Here is a 13,579-nt window from a genome sequence, read left to right as displayed (position 1 = left end):
AAAAAAAAAAAAAAAGCATAAGACAGAATAAAAACAAACACTAAAAACAGGGTTAAAAGCAAGAGCAAATACAAGTAAAAGAAAAGAAAATAGATAAAGTTTTAAGTTCTCAGCTATAAGCACGTGAAAAGAGAAATGTTTTTAACCTGGATTTAAAAGTGCTTACAGTTGGGGCTGATTTCAGTTCTGCTGGTAGTTTGTTCCACTTGTGTGCAGCATAACAGCTAAATGCTGCTTCACCATGTCTGGTCTGAACTCTGAGCTCCACTATCTGACCTGAGTCAGTAGATCTCAGAGCTCTACTGGGTTTATATCCTACTAACATGTCATTCATGTATTCTGGACCTAAACCATTCAGTGATTTGTAAACCAGGAGCAGAACTTTAAAATCTATTCTGTAGCTGACTGGGAGCCAATGTAAGGTCTTAAGAACCGGGGTGATGTGATCTGATCTCTTTGTTCTGGTTAAAACTCGAGCTGCAGCGTTCTGAATGAGCTGCAGCTGTTTGATGCTTTTTTGGGGGAGACCAGTCAGAAGGCCGTTACAGTAGTCTAGTCTACTGGAGATAAAAGCATGAATCAGCTTCTCCTGATCAGTTTGGGACATAAAACCCTTAATTCTGGATATGTTCTTCAGTTGATAAAAGGCTGATTTGGTGACTGATTTGATATGGCTGTTGAAGGTCAGATCTGAGTCTATCAGCACGCCAAGGTTTCGGACTTGGTCTTTAGTTTCTAAAGACAGTGACTCAAGGTGTTTACTGACAGCAACCCTCTTCTCTTTATTTCCAAAAACAATGACCTCAGTTTTTTCTTGATTTAACTGAAGGAAATTTTGGCTCATCCAATTTTTGACTTGCTCTAAACAGTGACATAATGACTCTATTGGACTGCAGTCATCTGGAGACAGTGCAAGATATATCTGTGTGTCATCTGCATAACTATGATAGTTGACATTAGAGTTCTGTAGAATTTGACCCAAAGGCAGCATATACAGGTTAAACTTTAGGCGACAAGTGGCCACGCCATCTTTAGGCGACAAGTGGACATGCCCACTTTAGGCGACGAATGACCACACCCACTTTAGGAGACAAGTGGCCACGCCCACTTTAGGCGACGGATGGCCACGCACACTTTAGGAGACGAGTGGCCACTCCCACTTTAGGAGACGAGTGGCCACGCCCACTTTAGGAGACGAGTGGTCACGCCCACTTTAGAAGACGAGTGGCCACGCCCACTTTAGGAGACGAATGGCCACGCCCACTTTAGGCGACGGGTGGCCACGCCTACTTTTGGGGACGAGTGGCCACCCACACTTTAGGGGACAAATGGTCACGCCCACTTTAGGGGACGAATGGCCACGCACACTTTAGGAGACAAGTGGCCACGCACACTTTAGGGGACGAGTGGCCACGCCCACTTTAGGGGACTAGTGGTCACGCACACTAGCTGTGTCTGTGTTGACTGACCGTTGTTCTCCAGAGTATAGACCGAGCCCATCGCAGCCTGTGACTAGCTGTGTCTGTGTTGACTGACCGTTGTTCTCCAGAGTATAGACCGAGCCCATCGCAGCCTGTGACTAGCTGTGTCTGTGTTGACTGACCGTTGTTCTCCAGAGTATAGATCGAGCCCATCGCAGCCTGAGGCCCGGGCGGATCTTCAGGAGCAGAGGTCACCTGGACGACAGCAGCCTGAACCGCAGCCCCCAGTCCTACCTGAACAACCCCGAGGACGAGAGACACAGGTCAGACAGAGAGAAACGCCGGTTATCTGATTATTGATTATTGATTATTGATTATTGGTTATCGATCGTGAGCTCATTGCTTTCTCCATCTGTCCAGGTACAAGGAGAACACAGACAAACAGGTGGTGGTGCTGAAGCTCACCGATCTGGACGGAGACGGGATCGGGATGATCAGGTGACCCAGAGGGTAACCATGACGACGTTGGAGCTCTGAGCTCAACGCGTGAACGGATGTTTACAGATGTTTAACAGCTGCGTCCTGCTCTGGTTGCAGCTGGTTCGCCGTCCACGCCGTCAGCATGAACTACACCAACCGGCTGGTGAGCAGCGACAACATGGGCTACGCCTCCTACCTGCTGGAGCAGGACAAGAACCCCGGACGTCTGCCGGGACAGGTGAGTCCACTGAGTCCACTGAGTCCACCTGAGTCCACCGAGTCCACCTGAGTCCACCTGAGTCCACTGAGTCCACTGAGTCCACCTGAGTCCACCGAGTCCACTGAGTCCACCTGAGTCCACCTGAGTCCACTGAGTCCACTGAGTCCACTGAGTTCACCTGAGTCCACTGAGTCCACTGAGTCCACTGAGTCCACTGAGTTCACCTGAGTCCACCTGAGTCCACCGAGTCCACCTGAGTCCACATGAGTCCACTGAGTCCACCTTACAAACTTTCATTTGAAGGCACAGATTAGATGCTGATATTGTTAACTCATTGAGTGCCGCACTCCTTTTTTTTAGTCCCAGTTTTAGTCAAGTGTACTGGCAATTTAGACCATTTTTGACAATATTTGTAGAGCCACAGTGTATTCTATATTATTGCCACCAACACATACTGTTGCTCATTTGAAAGGTGAAACTTTCTGCTTCAAATGGCCACAAACCGTTTGTTTCTACGTGCCTCCGTTCCTGAGAAAACTTGGGTTTCACCAAAATCCCTGCTTTTTTTCTAGAAAAGGAGATAGAGCGTCTTTTCTGAAAGGTGCTCTGTTTGTCGCTCTTCTGACACTCGCATTTCTGGATCAAAGGGCTCGTATAAGATAAATATACACAACAATTGTTGTTCTATTCACAAATCCACCATCGGTGGCGGGGGGGGGGGGCACAAAACAACAATAACACAGACGCACCGTGCCGTGGCACAGCCTCTCGCCGCGGAATGTGATGGTCTCTGGGCCACAGCAGGTCAGGAACACCGGAATGTGACGGTCTCTGGGCCAAAGCAGGTCGGGAACACCGGAATGTGATGGTCTCTGGGCCACAGCAGGTCGGGAACACCGGAATGTGATGGTCTCTCGGCCACAGCAGGTCGGGAACACCGGAATGTGATGGTCTCTGGGCCACAGCAGGTCGGGAACACCGGAATGTGATGGTCTCTGGGCCACAGCAGGTCGGGAACACCGGAATGTGATGGTCTCTGGGCCACAGCAGGTCGGGAACACCGGCCCCACCGGTGGTCGCGGTTCTTCTGTGGTACGGGTCGGTGATGCCGGTCTGCTTTGACCGAGGGATCATCACATTTTACCGCGGGAAGACCTTGTGATGGTCTCTGGGCCACAGCAGGTCGGGAACACCGGAATGTGATGGTCTCTGGGCCAAAGCAGGTCGGGAACACCGGAAAGTGATGGTCTCTGGGCCACAGCAGGTCGGGAACACCGGAATGTGATGGTCTCTGGGCCACGGCAGGTCGGGAACACCGGAATGTGATGGTCTCTCGGCCACAGCAGGTCGGGAACACCGGAATGTGATTGTCTCTGGTAACGGCAGTTGGGGAACACCGGAATGTGATGGTCTCTGGGCCACAGCAGGTCGGGAACACCGGAATGTGATGGTCTCTGGGCCACAGCAGGTCGGGAACACCAGCCCCACCGGTGGTCGCGGTTCTTCTGTGGTACGGATCGTTATGCCGGTCTGCTTTGGCCCAGAGACCATCACATTTGACCGCGGGAGGACCTTGGGGAGGACACGGTGTTGCTCCAGATGAAGACCGGGCGGGACTGTCGGCTGAGAGCTTCCTGTTTCGGCTCCGAGCTGCTGCAGCCTCGCGGGTGAGAGCAGAGCAGCTGCTGCATCCACATGCAGAACTCATGTTCAAAAGCCGAGTTATGATAAAAACTTCCAGATTGTGAGCTGTCATGAGACTTTGATCGTCATCTATTTCAGTTCTGCTCGTCATGGAGTCCCCAAATTTACACATAAAGGTGTGTTTAAGTGTCTAGTTTCATAATTTAAAAAAAAAAGCAAAAAACGTAAAATTACGTTTTTGGCACTCAACGCATGGGAACAAAAAACGAGAAATTATGTGGTTGGCACTCAATGAGTTAACAGGGACTTTGTTGCACCCAAACATTAAGCATGTATCGGTGCTGTTTTATCCGGTACAACCGACCCCCTCCCTCCCCACGGTGCAGCTTGAAAACTCCTCTTTGTCCGAAGCTGGAGAAGACAGAAAGAGTCAGAGAACTGTAAACGAAGCTCTGCGCCGTGCACACTGTTTCAGCCGCCTGTTCTGTCATAGTTTATCAACGTTTTTTCGTCATTCTTTGTTAGGATAATGTTAAGTCAATGTGTGTGTGTGTGTCAGGGAGACTTCGTGGCTGGTTTCTCCTCCAGTAACCTTGGCGACGTGAGTCCAAACACCAGAGGACCGCGCTGTGTGAACACTGGGCTGCCATGTGACTACCTGAACAGCTCCTGTCCTGTGGGAGGGGTAAATACACACACACACACATGCACGCACACACACACATGCACACATGCACGCACACACTCACAGTGTTTTCTATGTATGTGTGTATGTGTGTGTGTGTGTGTGTGTGTGTGTGTGTGTGTGTGTGTGTGTGTGTGTGTGTGTGTGTGTATGTGTGTGGGTGTGTGTGTGTGTGTGTGTCAGACTAAGATGTGTCAGGGGTTCGGACCTGGAGACGACATGTTCGACAGCACCAGGATCATCGGACTGAACATCTACAGGAAGGCAAAGGTACCTGTCTGTCTCTCTACCTGTCTGTCTACCTGTCTCTCTATCTATCTATCTGTCTGTCTGTCTGTCTGTCTGTCCGTCCATCTGTCTGTCTGTCTACCTGTCTGTCTGTCCACCTACAGGAGCTCTATGCAGCAGCAGAGGAGGAAGTGACTGGTTTCCTTCACTCAGCTCATCAGTGGATCAACATGACGGACGTCACTGTTCAGATCAACAGCACGCACACAGTGAGCAACACACACACACACACACACACACACACACACACACACACACACACACACACACACACACACACACACACACACACACACACACACACAGGACACTCATTGACATAATGTCTTCTTTAGCTCCCTACTCTAACCTTAACCATCCCAAACAAATGCCTAACCTTCACCGTTACTCTGAACTGAAACCTGATTATAACATAGTTACTGGGGCCGTTCACATGGACTTATATGGAGTTTCCATTGTTTTCAATGTAGCCGCGTGCCTTGTGTGTGTGTGTGTTGCTCACTGTGTGTGTGTGTGTGTGTGTGTGTGTGTGTGTGTGTGTGTGTGTGTGTGTGTGTGTGTGTGTGTGTGTGTGTGTGTGTGTGTGTGTGTGTGTGTGTGTGTGTGTGTGTGTGTTGCTCACTGTGTGTGTGTGTGTGTGTGTGTAGGTCAGTACATGTAAACCAGCTCTCGGTCACAGTTTCGCAGCAGGAACAACAGACGGAGGAGGAGACCTCAACTTCACCCAGGGTGATTCTACTGTGTTTCTACTGTGATTCTACTGTGTTTCTACTGTGACTCTACTGTGATTCTACTGTGTTTCTACTGTGATTCTACTGTGTTTCTACTGTGATTCTACTGTGATTCTACTGTGTTTCTACTGTGTTTCTACTGTGATTCTACTGTGTTTCTACTGTGATTCTACTGTGTTTCTACTGTGTTTCTACTGTGTTTCTACTGTGATTCTACTGTGTTTCTACTGTGATTCTACTGTGTTTCTACTGTGATTCTACTATGTTTCTACTGTGATTCTACTGTGATTCTACTGTGTCTCTACTGTGTTTCTACTGTGTTTCTACTGTGTTTCTACTGTGTTTCTACTGTGTTTCTACTGTGTTTCTACTGTGATTCTACTGTGACTCTACTGTGATTCTACTGTGTTTCTACTGTGATTCTACTGTGATTCTACTGTGACTCTACTGTGATTCTACTGCGTCTCTACTGTGTTTCTACTGTGTTTCTACTGTGTTTCTACTGTGTTTCTACTGTGTTTCTACTGTGATTCTACTGTGACTCTACTGTGATTCTACTGTGTTTCTACTGTGATTCTACTGTGATTCTACTGTGACTCTACTGTGATTCTACTGCGTCTCTACTGTGTTTCTACTGTGACTCTACTGTGATTCTACTGTGTTTCTACTGCGATTCTACTGTGTCTCTACTGTGATTCTACTGTGATTCTACTGTGATTCTACTGTGTTTCTACTGTGATTCTACTGTGTTTCTACTGTGATTCTACTGTGTTTCTACTGTGATTCTACTGTGTTTCTACTGTGTTTCTACTGTGTTTCTACTGTGTTTCTACTGTGATTCTACTGTGATTCTACTGTGACTCTACTGTGTTTCTACTGTGACTCTACTGTGTTACTACTGTGATTCTACTGTGATTCTACTGTGATTCTACTATGTTTCTACTGTGATTCTACTGTGATTCTACTGTGACTCTACTGTGTTTCTACTGTGACTCTACTGTGATTCTACTGCGTCTCTACTGTGTTTCTACTGTGACTCTACTGTGACTCTACTGTGACTCTACTGTGATTCTACTGTGTTTCTACTGTGATTCTACTGTGATTCTACTGTGATTCTACTGTGTTTCTACTGTGATTCTACTGTGTTTCTACTGTGATTCTACTGTGTTTCTACTGTGATTCTACTGTGTTTCTACTGTGTTTCTACTGTGTTTCTACTGTGTTTCTACTGTGATTCTACTGTGATTCTACTGTGACTCTACTGTGTTTCTACTGTGACTCTACTGTGTTACTACTGTGATTCTACTGTGTCTCTACTGTGTCTCTACTGTGTTTCTACTGTGATTCTACTGTGATTCTACTGTGATTCTACTGTGACTCTACTGTGTTTCTACTGTGTCTCTACTGTCTCTAGGTGCGGTCGAGGGCGATCCGTTCTGGGATGGCATCAGAGACGCTCTCCTTGGCGAACCGTCCAATCAGACGCAGGAGTGTCATCATCCCAAACCAATTCTGTTCAGCACGGGGGAGGTGAGGAGGCGGAGCCGGTGGTCGCCATGGTTACGGACCAGCGAGACTGTCCGTTGACACGCTGCGTGTGTGTGTGTGTGTGTGTGTGTGTGTGTGTGTGTGTGCAGATGAACTGGCCTCTGCCTTGGCATCCTCAGATCGTGGATGTTCAGATCGTCACCATCGGCAACGTGGCCGTCGTGGCGGTTCCTGGAGAGATGACGTAATGACATCACACTCACATCACTCTGTTGACCGACACTTTACCTCCTAGAGCGCTGTAAAAGAGAGTAAGGACACCACCATTGACTCCCGTGGTAAGGGTTTAAGGGTTTAAGGGTTTAAGGGTTTAAGGGTTTAAGGGTTTAAGGGTTTAAGGGTTTAAGGGTTTTGCCCCCTAGTGGCAGGATATGGGTATTGCAAAAGCGCCCAGAAAACCCATTCACTCCAATGTATGTGTGTTGTCCACTTGCTTGTAAATTGATGAAAACAGCCGTGTTTTTGTTTTTAGGTGTCTTGGTCATATCAGATTATACTTATAATTTGTTTATTACACGGATGGAAAGTAGCTAGTAAGCTAAATCCGGTACAAGGCATCTCGTCTCATCTCGAGACTAATGTTATTTTGTACATTGTCCCTGATACAAATAAACTTATTAAACTAAACTAAACTAAACTAAATGTAGATTGAAACATTCATGTAGAAAACTGTTTTTTTTTACTCTCCTATGTGTTAATGTTTATCTGTAAAGGATCCTCAATGATGCTATTAATGTGGGTGATCTATAAATGTCCTTAAATTATTGAAAACACCACACTGCTCATTCACCAACAATGCAGAGATGTCAGTTCTTGGGCGCTTTTGCAAAACCCATATTCCTCCACCAGGAGGCGCTTCCATTGGACCAATGCTGTCCTTACTCTCTTTTACAGAGCTCTAACTTTACCGACACGGCACGATTACCACGTGACCCGGCGACGGCGCCATGAGACGGCGTGATACAGACGAGAGAGAGCAACCAAAAACAGGATGTTGATATTCTGTTTTATGACACGGCTCTATTTAATGCTGCTCTCTGATTGGTCCATCGCTGCGTTCTACCGTCTGTGACTTCTCTATAATGACCATCGTCAAGTGTAACGGACCGTTGCTAGGGGCGACGCTCTGACCAGAGGACACAGCAAACACGCCCCGTAAACTGTAATCTGTTGTTTATGACGGATACGACTATAAACACATTGTAACATGTAGCATGTCAGTTTGTGTTTGTTCAATATTAATTTAAGTTTCATTACCATGGCAACCCCCCCCCCCGAGCAGCACCATGTCTGGACGGAGGCTGAGAGAAGCTGTGAAACAGGTGAGCTGATGTCATCACTGATGTCATCACTGTGTGCTGATGTCATCACTGTGAGATGATGTCATCACTGTGAGCTGATGTCATCACTGTGTGTGCTGATGTCATCACTGTGTGACAGGAGCTGCAGGCGGACGGTGCGTTCAAGGACGTGGAGGTCGTGATCGCCGGCCTCAGTAACATGTACACGCATTACATCACCACCTACGAGGAGTACCAGGTAGCTGCAGCAAGGGCTCATGGGAACTGTAGAGCAGTAGTACTGTAGTAGAACTGTAGTACTGCAGTAGGATACTGTAGAACTGTAGAACTGTATCTACTCTATAGTTATAGGCAAGGAAATTTTATTAGTATAGCCCGTTTTTACCACCAGTTTGTCTCAAAGGGCTTTACATCCCATCATAATTTCATTCATAGGAAGGCAGGACAGACCAGCTTAATGGGAGGACTGGATGGCAGACTGGTTCATAGGAAGAGAGGACAGACCAGCTTAATGGGAGGACTGGATGGCAGACTGGTTCATGGGAAGGGAGGACAGACCAGCTTAATGGGAGGACTGGATGGCAGACTGGTTCATAGGAAGAGAGGGCAGACCAGCTTAATGGGAGGACTGGATGGCAGACTGGTTCATAGGAAGAGAGGACAGACCAGCTTAATGGGAGGACTGGATGGCAGACTGGTTCATAGGAAGAGAGGGCAGACCAGCTTAATGGGAGGACTGGATGGCAGACTGGTTCATAGGAAGAGAGGGCAGACCAGCTTAATGGGAGGACTGGATGGCAGACTGGTTCATAGGAAGAGAGGACAGACCAGCTTAATGGGAGGACTGGATGGCAGACTGGTTCATGGGAAGAGAGGACAGACCAGCTTAATGGGAGGACTGGATGGCAGACTGGTTCATGGGAAGGGAGGACAGACCAGCTTAATGGGAGGACTGGATGGCAGACTGGTTCATGGGAAGGGAGGACAGACCAGCTCAATGGGAGGACTGGATGGCAGACTGGTTCATAGGAAGGGAGGACAGACCAGCTTAATGGGAGGACTGGATGGCAGACTGGTTCATAGGAAGAGAGGACAGACCAGCTTAATGGGAGGACTGGATGGCAGACTGGTTCATAGGAAGAGAGGACAGACCAGCTTAATGGGAGGACTGGATGGCAGACTGGTTCATGGGAAGAGAGAGCAGACCAGCTTAATGGGAGGACTGGATGGCAGACTGGTTCATAGGAAGAGAGAGCAGACCAGCTTAATGGGAGGACTGGATGGCAGACTGGTTCATAGGAAGAGAGGACAGACCAGCTTAATGGGAGGACTGGATGGCAGACTGGTTCATGGGAAGAGAGGACAGACCAGCTTAATGGGAGGACTGGATGGCAGACTGGTTCATGGGAAGGGAGGACAGACCAGCTTAATGGGAGGACTGGATGGCAGACTGGTTCATAGGAAGAGAGGACAGACCAGCTTAATGGGAGGACTGGATGGCAGACTGGTTCATAGGAAGAGAGGGCAGACCAGCTTAATGGGAGGACTGGATGGCAGACTGGTTCATAGGAAGAGAGGACAGACCAGCTTAATGGGAGGACTGGATGGCAGACTGGTTCATAGGAAGAGAGGGCAGACCAGCTTAATGGGAGGACTGGATGGCAGACTGGTTCATAGGAAGAGAGGGCAGACCAGCTTAATGGGAGGACTGGATGGCAGACTGGTTCATAGGAAGAGAGGACAGACCAGCTTAATGGGAGGACTGGATGGCAGACTGGTTCATAGGAAGAGAGGACAGACCAGCTTAATGGGAGGACTGGATGGCAGACTGGTTCATGGGAAGGGAGGACAGACCAGCTTAATGGGAGGACTGGATGGCAGACTGGTTCATGGGAAGGGAGGACAGACCAGCTCAATGGGAGGACTGGATGGCAGACTGGTTCATAGGAAGGGAGGACAGACCAGCTTAATGGGAGGACTGGATGGCAGACTGGTTCATAGGAAGAGAGGACAGACCAGCTCAATGGGAGGACTGGATGGCAGACTGGTTCATAGGAAGAGAGGACAGACCAGCTTAATGGGAGGACTGGATGGCAGACTGGTTCATGGGAAGAGAGAGCAGACCAGCTTAATGGGAGGACTGGATGGCAGACTGGTTCATAGGAAGAGAGAGCAGACCAGCTTAATGGGAGGACTGGATGGCAGACTGGTTCATAGGAAGAGAGGACAGACCAGCTTAATGGGAGGACTGGATGGCAGACTGGTTCATGGGAAGAGAGAGCAGACCAGCTTAATGGGAGGACTGGATGGCAGACTGGTTCATAGGAAGAGAGAGCAGACCAGCTTAATGGGAGGACTGGATGGCAGACTGGTTCATGGGAAGGGAGGACAGACCGGTTAGTTGTATTACTGTAGTATTAGTTGTAGTACCAGTTATAGTATTGTATTATTACTTGTAGTACTGTAGTATTGTAGTATTGTAGTACTGTAGTAGTGTAGCAGTGTAGTATTAGTTGTATTACTGCAGTACTGACCGGTGTTTTACCTGTTCAGGTGCAGCGCTACGAAGGAGCCTCCACCATCTACGGTCCGCACACGCTCACTGCTTACCTGGACCGGTACCGAGGCCTGGCCCGCGCCATCGCACAGGTCAGACCCAGCTGGTAACCGTAGCAACAACTTTGTTTACACGAGACAAAGCTACATGGTGTCCATGGCAACAGAATGGTGTGGTCCAATCAGAAGAAGCTCCGCCTCCACCTGTCGCTCACTACAAATAACCTGTAACTGAGGCTGAGTGGCTCGGTGACGTGTTGCTGGGGCAACCTACATCTGCTCATCAGTGTGTGATGGAGTGTTTATTATGGGATAGGCCCTAACCTTCACATCGTACCAGCTGACAGCAGACTACTTCCTGTTTACATCTCCTGGGGCATTATGGGAGTTGTAGTTTCAAAGCTAACGAGGTCTTCTCTGACTCAAACATTACACCGTGTTTCATCCTGTGTTTCCGTGGCAACACCGTGTTTCCTGTCGTGTTTCCGTGGCAACAGCGTGTTTCCTGTCGTGTTTCCAGGGCCGCGTGTCGGAGCTGCCCCCCGGCCCCCCGCCCCCCTTCTTCACCAAGAGCCTGTTCAACCTGCTGGGGAAGGCCAAGGTCGACAGGAAACCAGACAACAGCAGCTTCGGCGACGTCCTGGAGCAGGTGCTCCCCGTCTACAGACAGGTACTTACTGTACTGAAGTACATATCCACAGGATTAGTACTTTACTTGAGTATTAGATTTCTTTGGTACTTATTACTCTTACTTGAATACATTTCCAAGACAAATATTAGTACTTTTACTGGAGTTAATTAGTAGGAAGGCTGAAAAGTACTGGTTACTTTCAGGTCTTTGTCTAAAATCCTATTGGACACAAGCTGTGTTTGTCAGAGAAGGAAACCCTAACCCCTAAAAGCAGCACATCAGTGCAGCTGCTTTCAAAGAGTTCATTCTCACTAACAAGAGTTAAAAGCTCCTTACATTCATTTACAAACAATTAGAGTCATTCATTGATGTGGAGAATAAGACATTTACTCTGACTCTGACTTTGACTTACAGTACATTTAAAAGCATGTACTTTTAGATACTTAAGTACCTTTAAAAACATGTACTTTCTTACTCTTACTGCAGTAACATGTGGACTGAGCTACTTTTACTTGTAACGGAGTACATGTTGACCAGTAGTATTTGTACTCTTACTGAAGTACTGGGGTCGAGTACTCTGTCCATCTCTGGGTACCGGAAGCCACGCCCCCCTCGCCAAGGACACGCCCCCGTCACCACATGCCACGCCCCCTTCCTCTAGCTCCGCCCACACGCTGTTGTCACGGTGTTTCCTGTGTTTCAGGGCGACGTCGTCTCCGTCTCGTTCGTGGCAGGAAACCCGCGTCACTCCGGAGACATCGTGAGGACAAACAACTCGTTGTTTATGTGTCTCCTTGTTTGTTTGTTTGTTTGTTGGTTGGTTGTTTATTTCATGTTGTTGTTGTTGTTTTTTGATGCAGAGAGATAAAACTTTTGTTACCGTGGAGATTCGCGACAACAGAACAGACACCTGGGAGACTGTGCACACTGATGCATCATGGGAGACCAGGTAGGTCGGTGCAGCAGCCGTGGACAGATGCTTTAAAGGGATAGTTCAACTTTTAGTCAAACTGGCCCATTGCCATAATCCCTATAGTCATAGCAGTAGGTTCGTTACCTTTAATTGTCGGTGCAAGCTATTTTTAGAACGGCGGAGCAGAGCCGTGAGCTGCTCAGAGCTACGCTACGGAGGCTCATTATGGGATTTCTTGGTTTCCCTCATCATCACACTCATCAAATACACAATCCAACAACAACAATTCACCACGCTATGAGATAATAACACAACGTTACCACACAGAGTTGTTTTAGAGGGAAATACAGAGACTGTTGATGAAAAACTGTCCCTGAAGGCAACGTGCATCAGAGGTTTTGCATGAATTTCCCTCTAAAACAACTCTGTGTGGTAACGTTGTGTTATTATCTCATAGCGTGGTGAATGTGCAGCTCACAACTTGTCCACCAGAGCGTTGTGGAGTTGTTGGATTGTGTATTTGATGAGTTTGATGAGGGAAACCAAGAAATCCCATAATGAGCCTCCGTAGCGTAGCTCTGAGCAGCTCACGGCTCTGCTCCACCGTTCTAAAAACAGCTTGCACCGACAATTAAAGGTAACGAACCTCCTGCTATGACTATAGGGATTATGGTGATGGGACAGTTTGACTAAATGTTGAACTATCCCTTTAAGTTGTATTAGACGCTGTAGAGGAACTGTGTGTGTCTGTGTTCTACAGGTTCCAGTGGCTGCGGGGATCGAACCAGCGCAGCAACGTAACGGTGCAGTGGTTCGTTCCGGCCGCGGCGCCCAGCGGCTCCTACAGGATCAGACACTTCGGTCACTACAAGCAGCTGAAAGGTCTGAGACCCGTCATCACGCCGTACCAGGGCGTCTCAAACGTCTTCACCCTCACCTCCAGCTTCTACTACTAGTGACATCACACACAGGCCGGCCAATCAGAGGCCGCCCAATCAGAGGGTCAATCCGGTCAGACAGGCAGCGGATTGTTTGAAAGAAAGAGAAAAGATTGTGTGTACTTTGTGACCTCGGAGTTGTGGAGGATGAATTTAATTTTGTGTGTCATTGTCCACTTCATCACGGTTTAAGAAATGTTTTATTTTAAAAAATCCAAGAAAA

General features: G+C 48.0%; 1 protein-coding gene across 1 annotated transcript in view; it reads left to right on the top strand.

The window, feature by feature from the left end:
* Nucleotides 1–13,374, top strand: part of asah2 (N-acylsphingosine amidohydrolase 2) — a gene marked incomplete at both ends in the record, with an annotated part of 16,008 nt that extends 2,634 nt beyond the window's left edge. The window contains 16 exons of the mRNA XM_083994785.1: nucleotides 1,617–1,744; nucleotides 1,842–1,919; nucleotides 2,019–2,139; nucleotides 4,325–4,450; nucleotides 4,634–4,720; nucleotides 4,843–4,947; nucleotides 5,386–5,467; nucleotides 6,884–6,999; nucleotides 7,107–7,201; nucleotides 8,300–8,339; nucleotides 8,458–8,556; nucleotides 10,872–10,967; nucleotides 11,395–11,544; nucleotides 12,209–12,265; nucleotides 12,366–12,454; nucleotides 13,179–13,374. Of these exons, the coding sequence (XP_083850911.1) occupies nucleotides 1,617–1,744; nucleotides 1,842–1,919; nucleotides 2,019–2,139; nucleotides 4,325–4,450; nucleotides 4,634–4,720; nucleotides 4,843–4,947; nucleotides 5,386–5,467; nucleotides 6,884–6,999; nucleotides 7,107–7,201; nucleotides 8,300–8,339; nucleotides 8,458–8,556; nucleotides 10,872–10,967; nucleotides 11,395–11,544; nucleotides 12,209–12,265; nucleotides 12,366–12,454; nucleotides 13,179–13,374 (1,665 nt within the window). The remainder of the gene's footprint in view (nucleotides 1–1,616; nucleotides 1,745–1,841; nucleotides 1,920–2,018; nucleotides 2,140–4,324; nucleotides 4,451–4,633; nucleotides 4,721–4,842; nucleotides 4,948–5,385; nucleotides 5,468–6,883; nucleotides 7,000–7,106; nucleotides 7,202–8,299; nucleotides 8,340–8,457; nucleotides 8,557–10,871; nucleotides 10,968–11,394; nucleotides 11,545–12,208; nucleotides 12,266–12,365; nucleotides 12,455–13,178) is intronic.
* Nucleotides 13,375–13,579: the final 205 nt, after the last annotated feature.

The sequence above is a fragment of the Trachurus trachurus genome, assembly GCF_905171665.1.
Source record: "Trachurus trachurus genome assembly, chromosome: 19".
Classification (NCBI taxonomy): Eukaryota; Metazoa; Chordata; class Actinopteri; order Carangiformes; family Carangidae; genus Trachurus; species Trachurus trachurus.
This window is presented reverse-complemented; position numbering and strand designations above follow the sequence as displayed.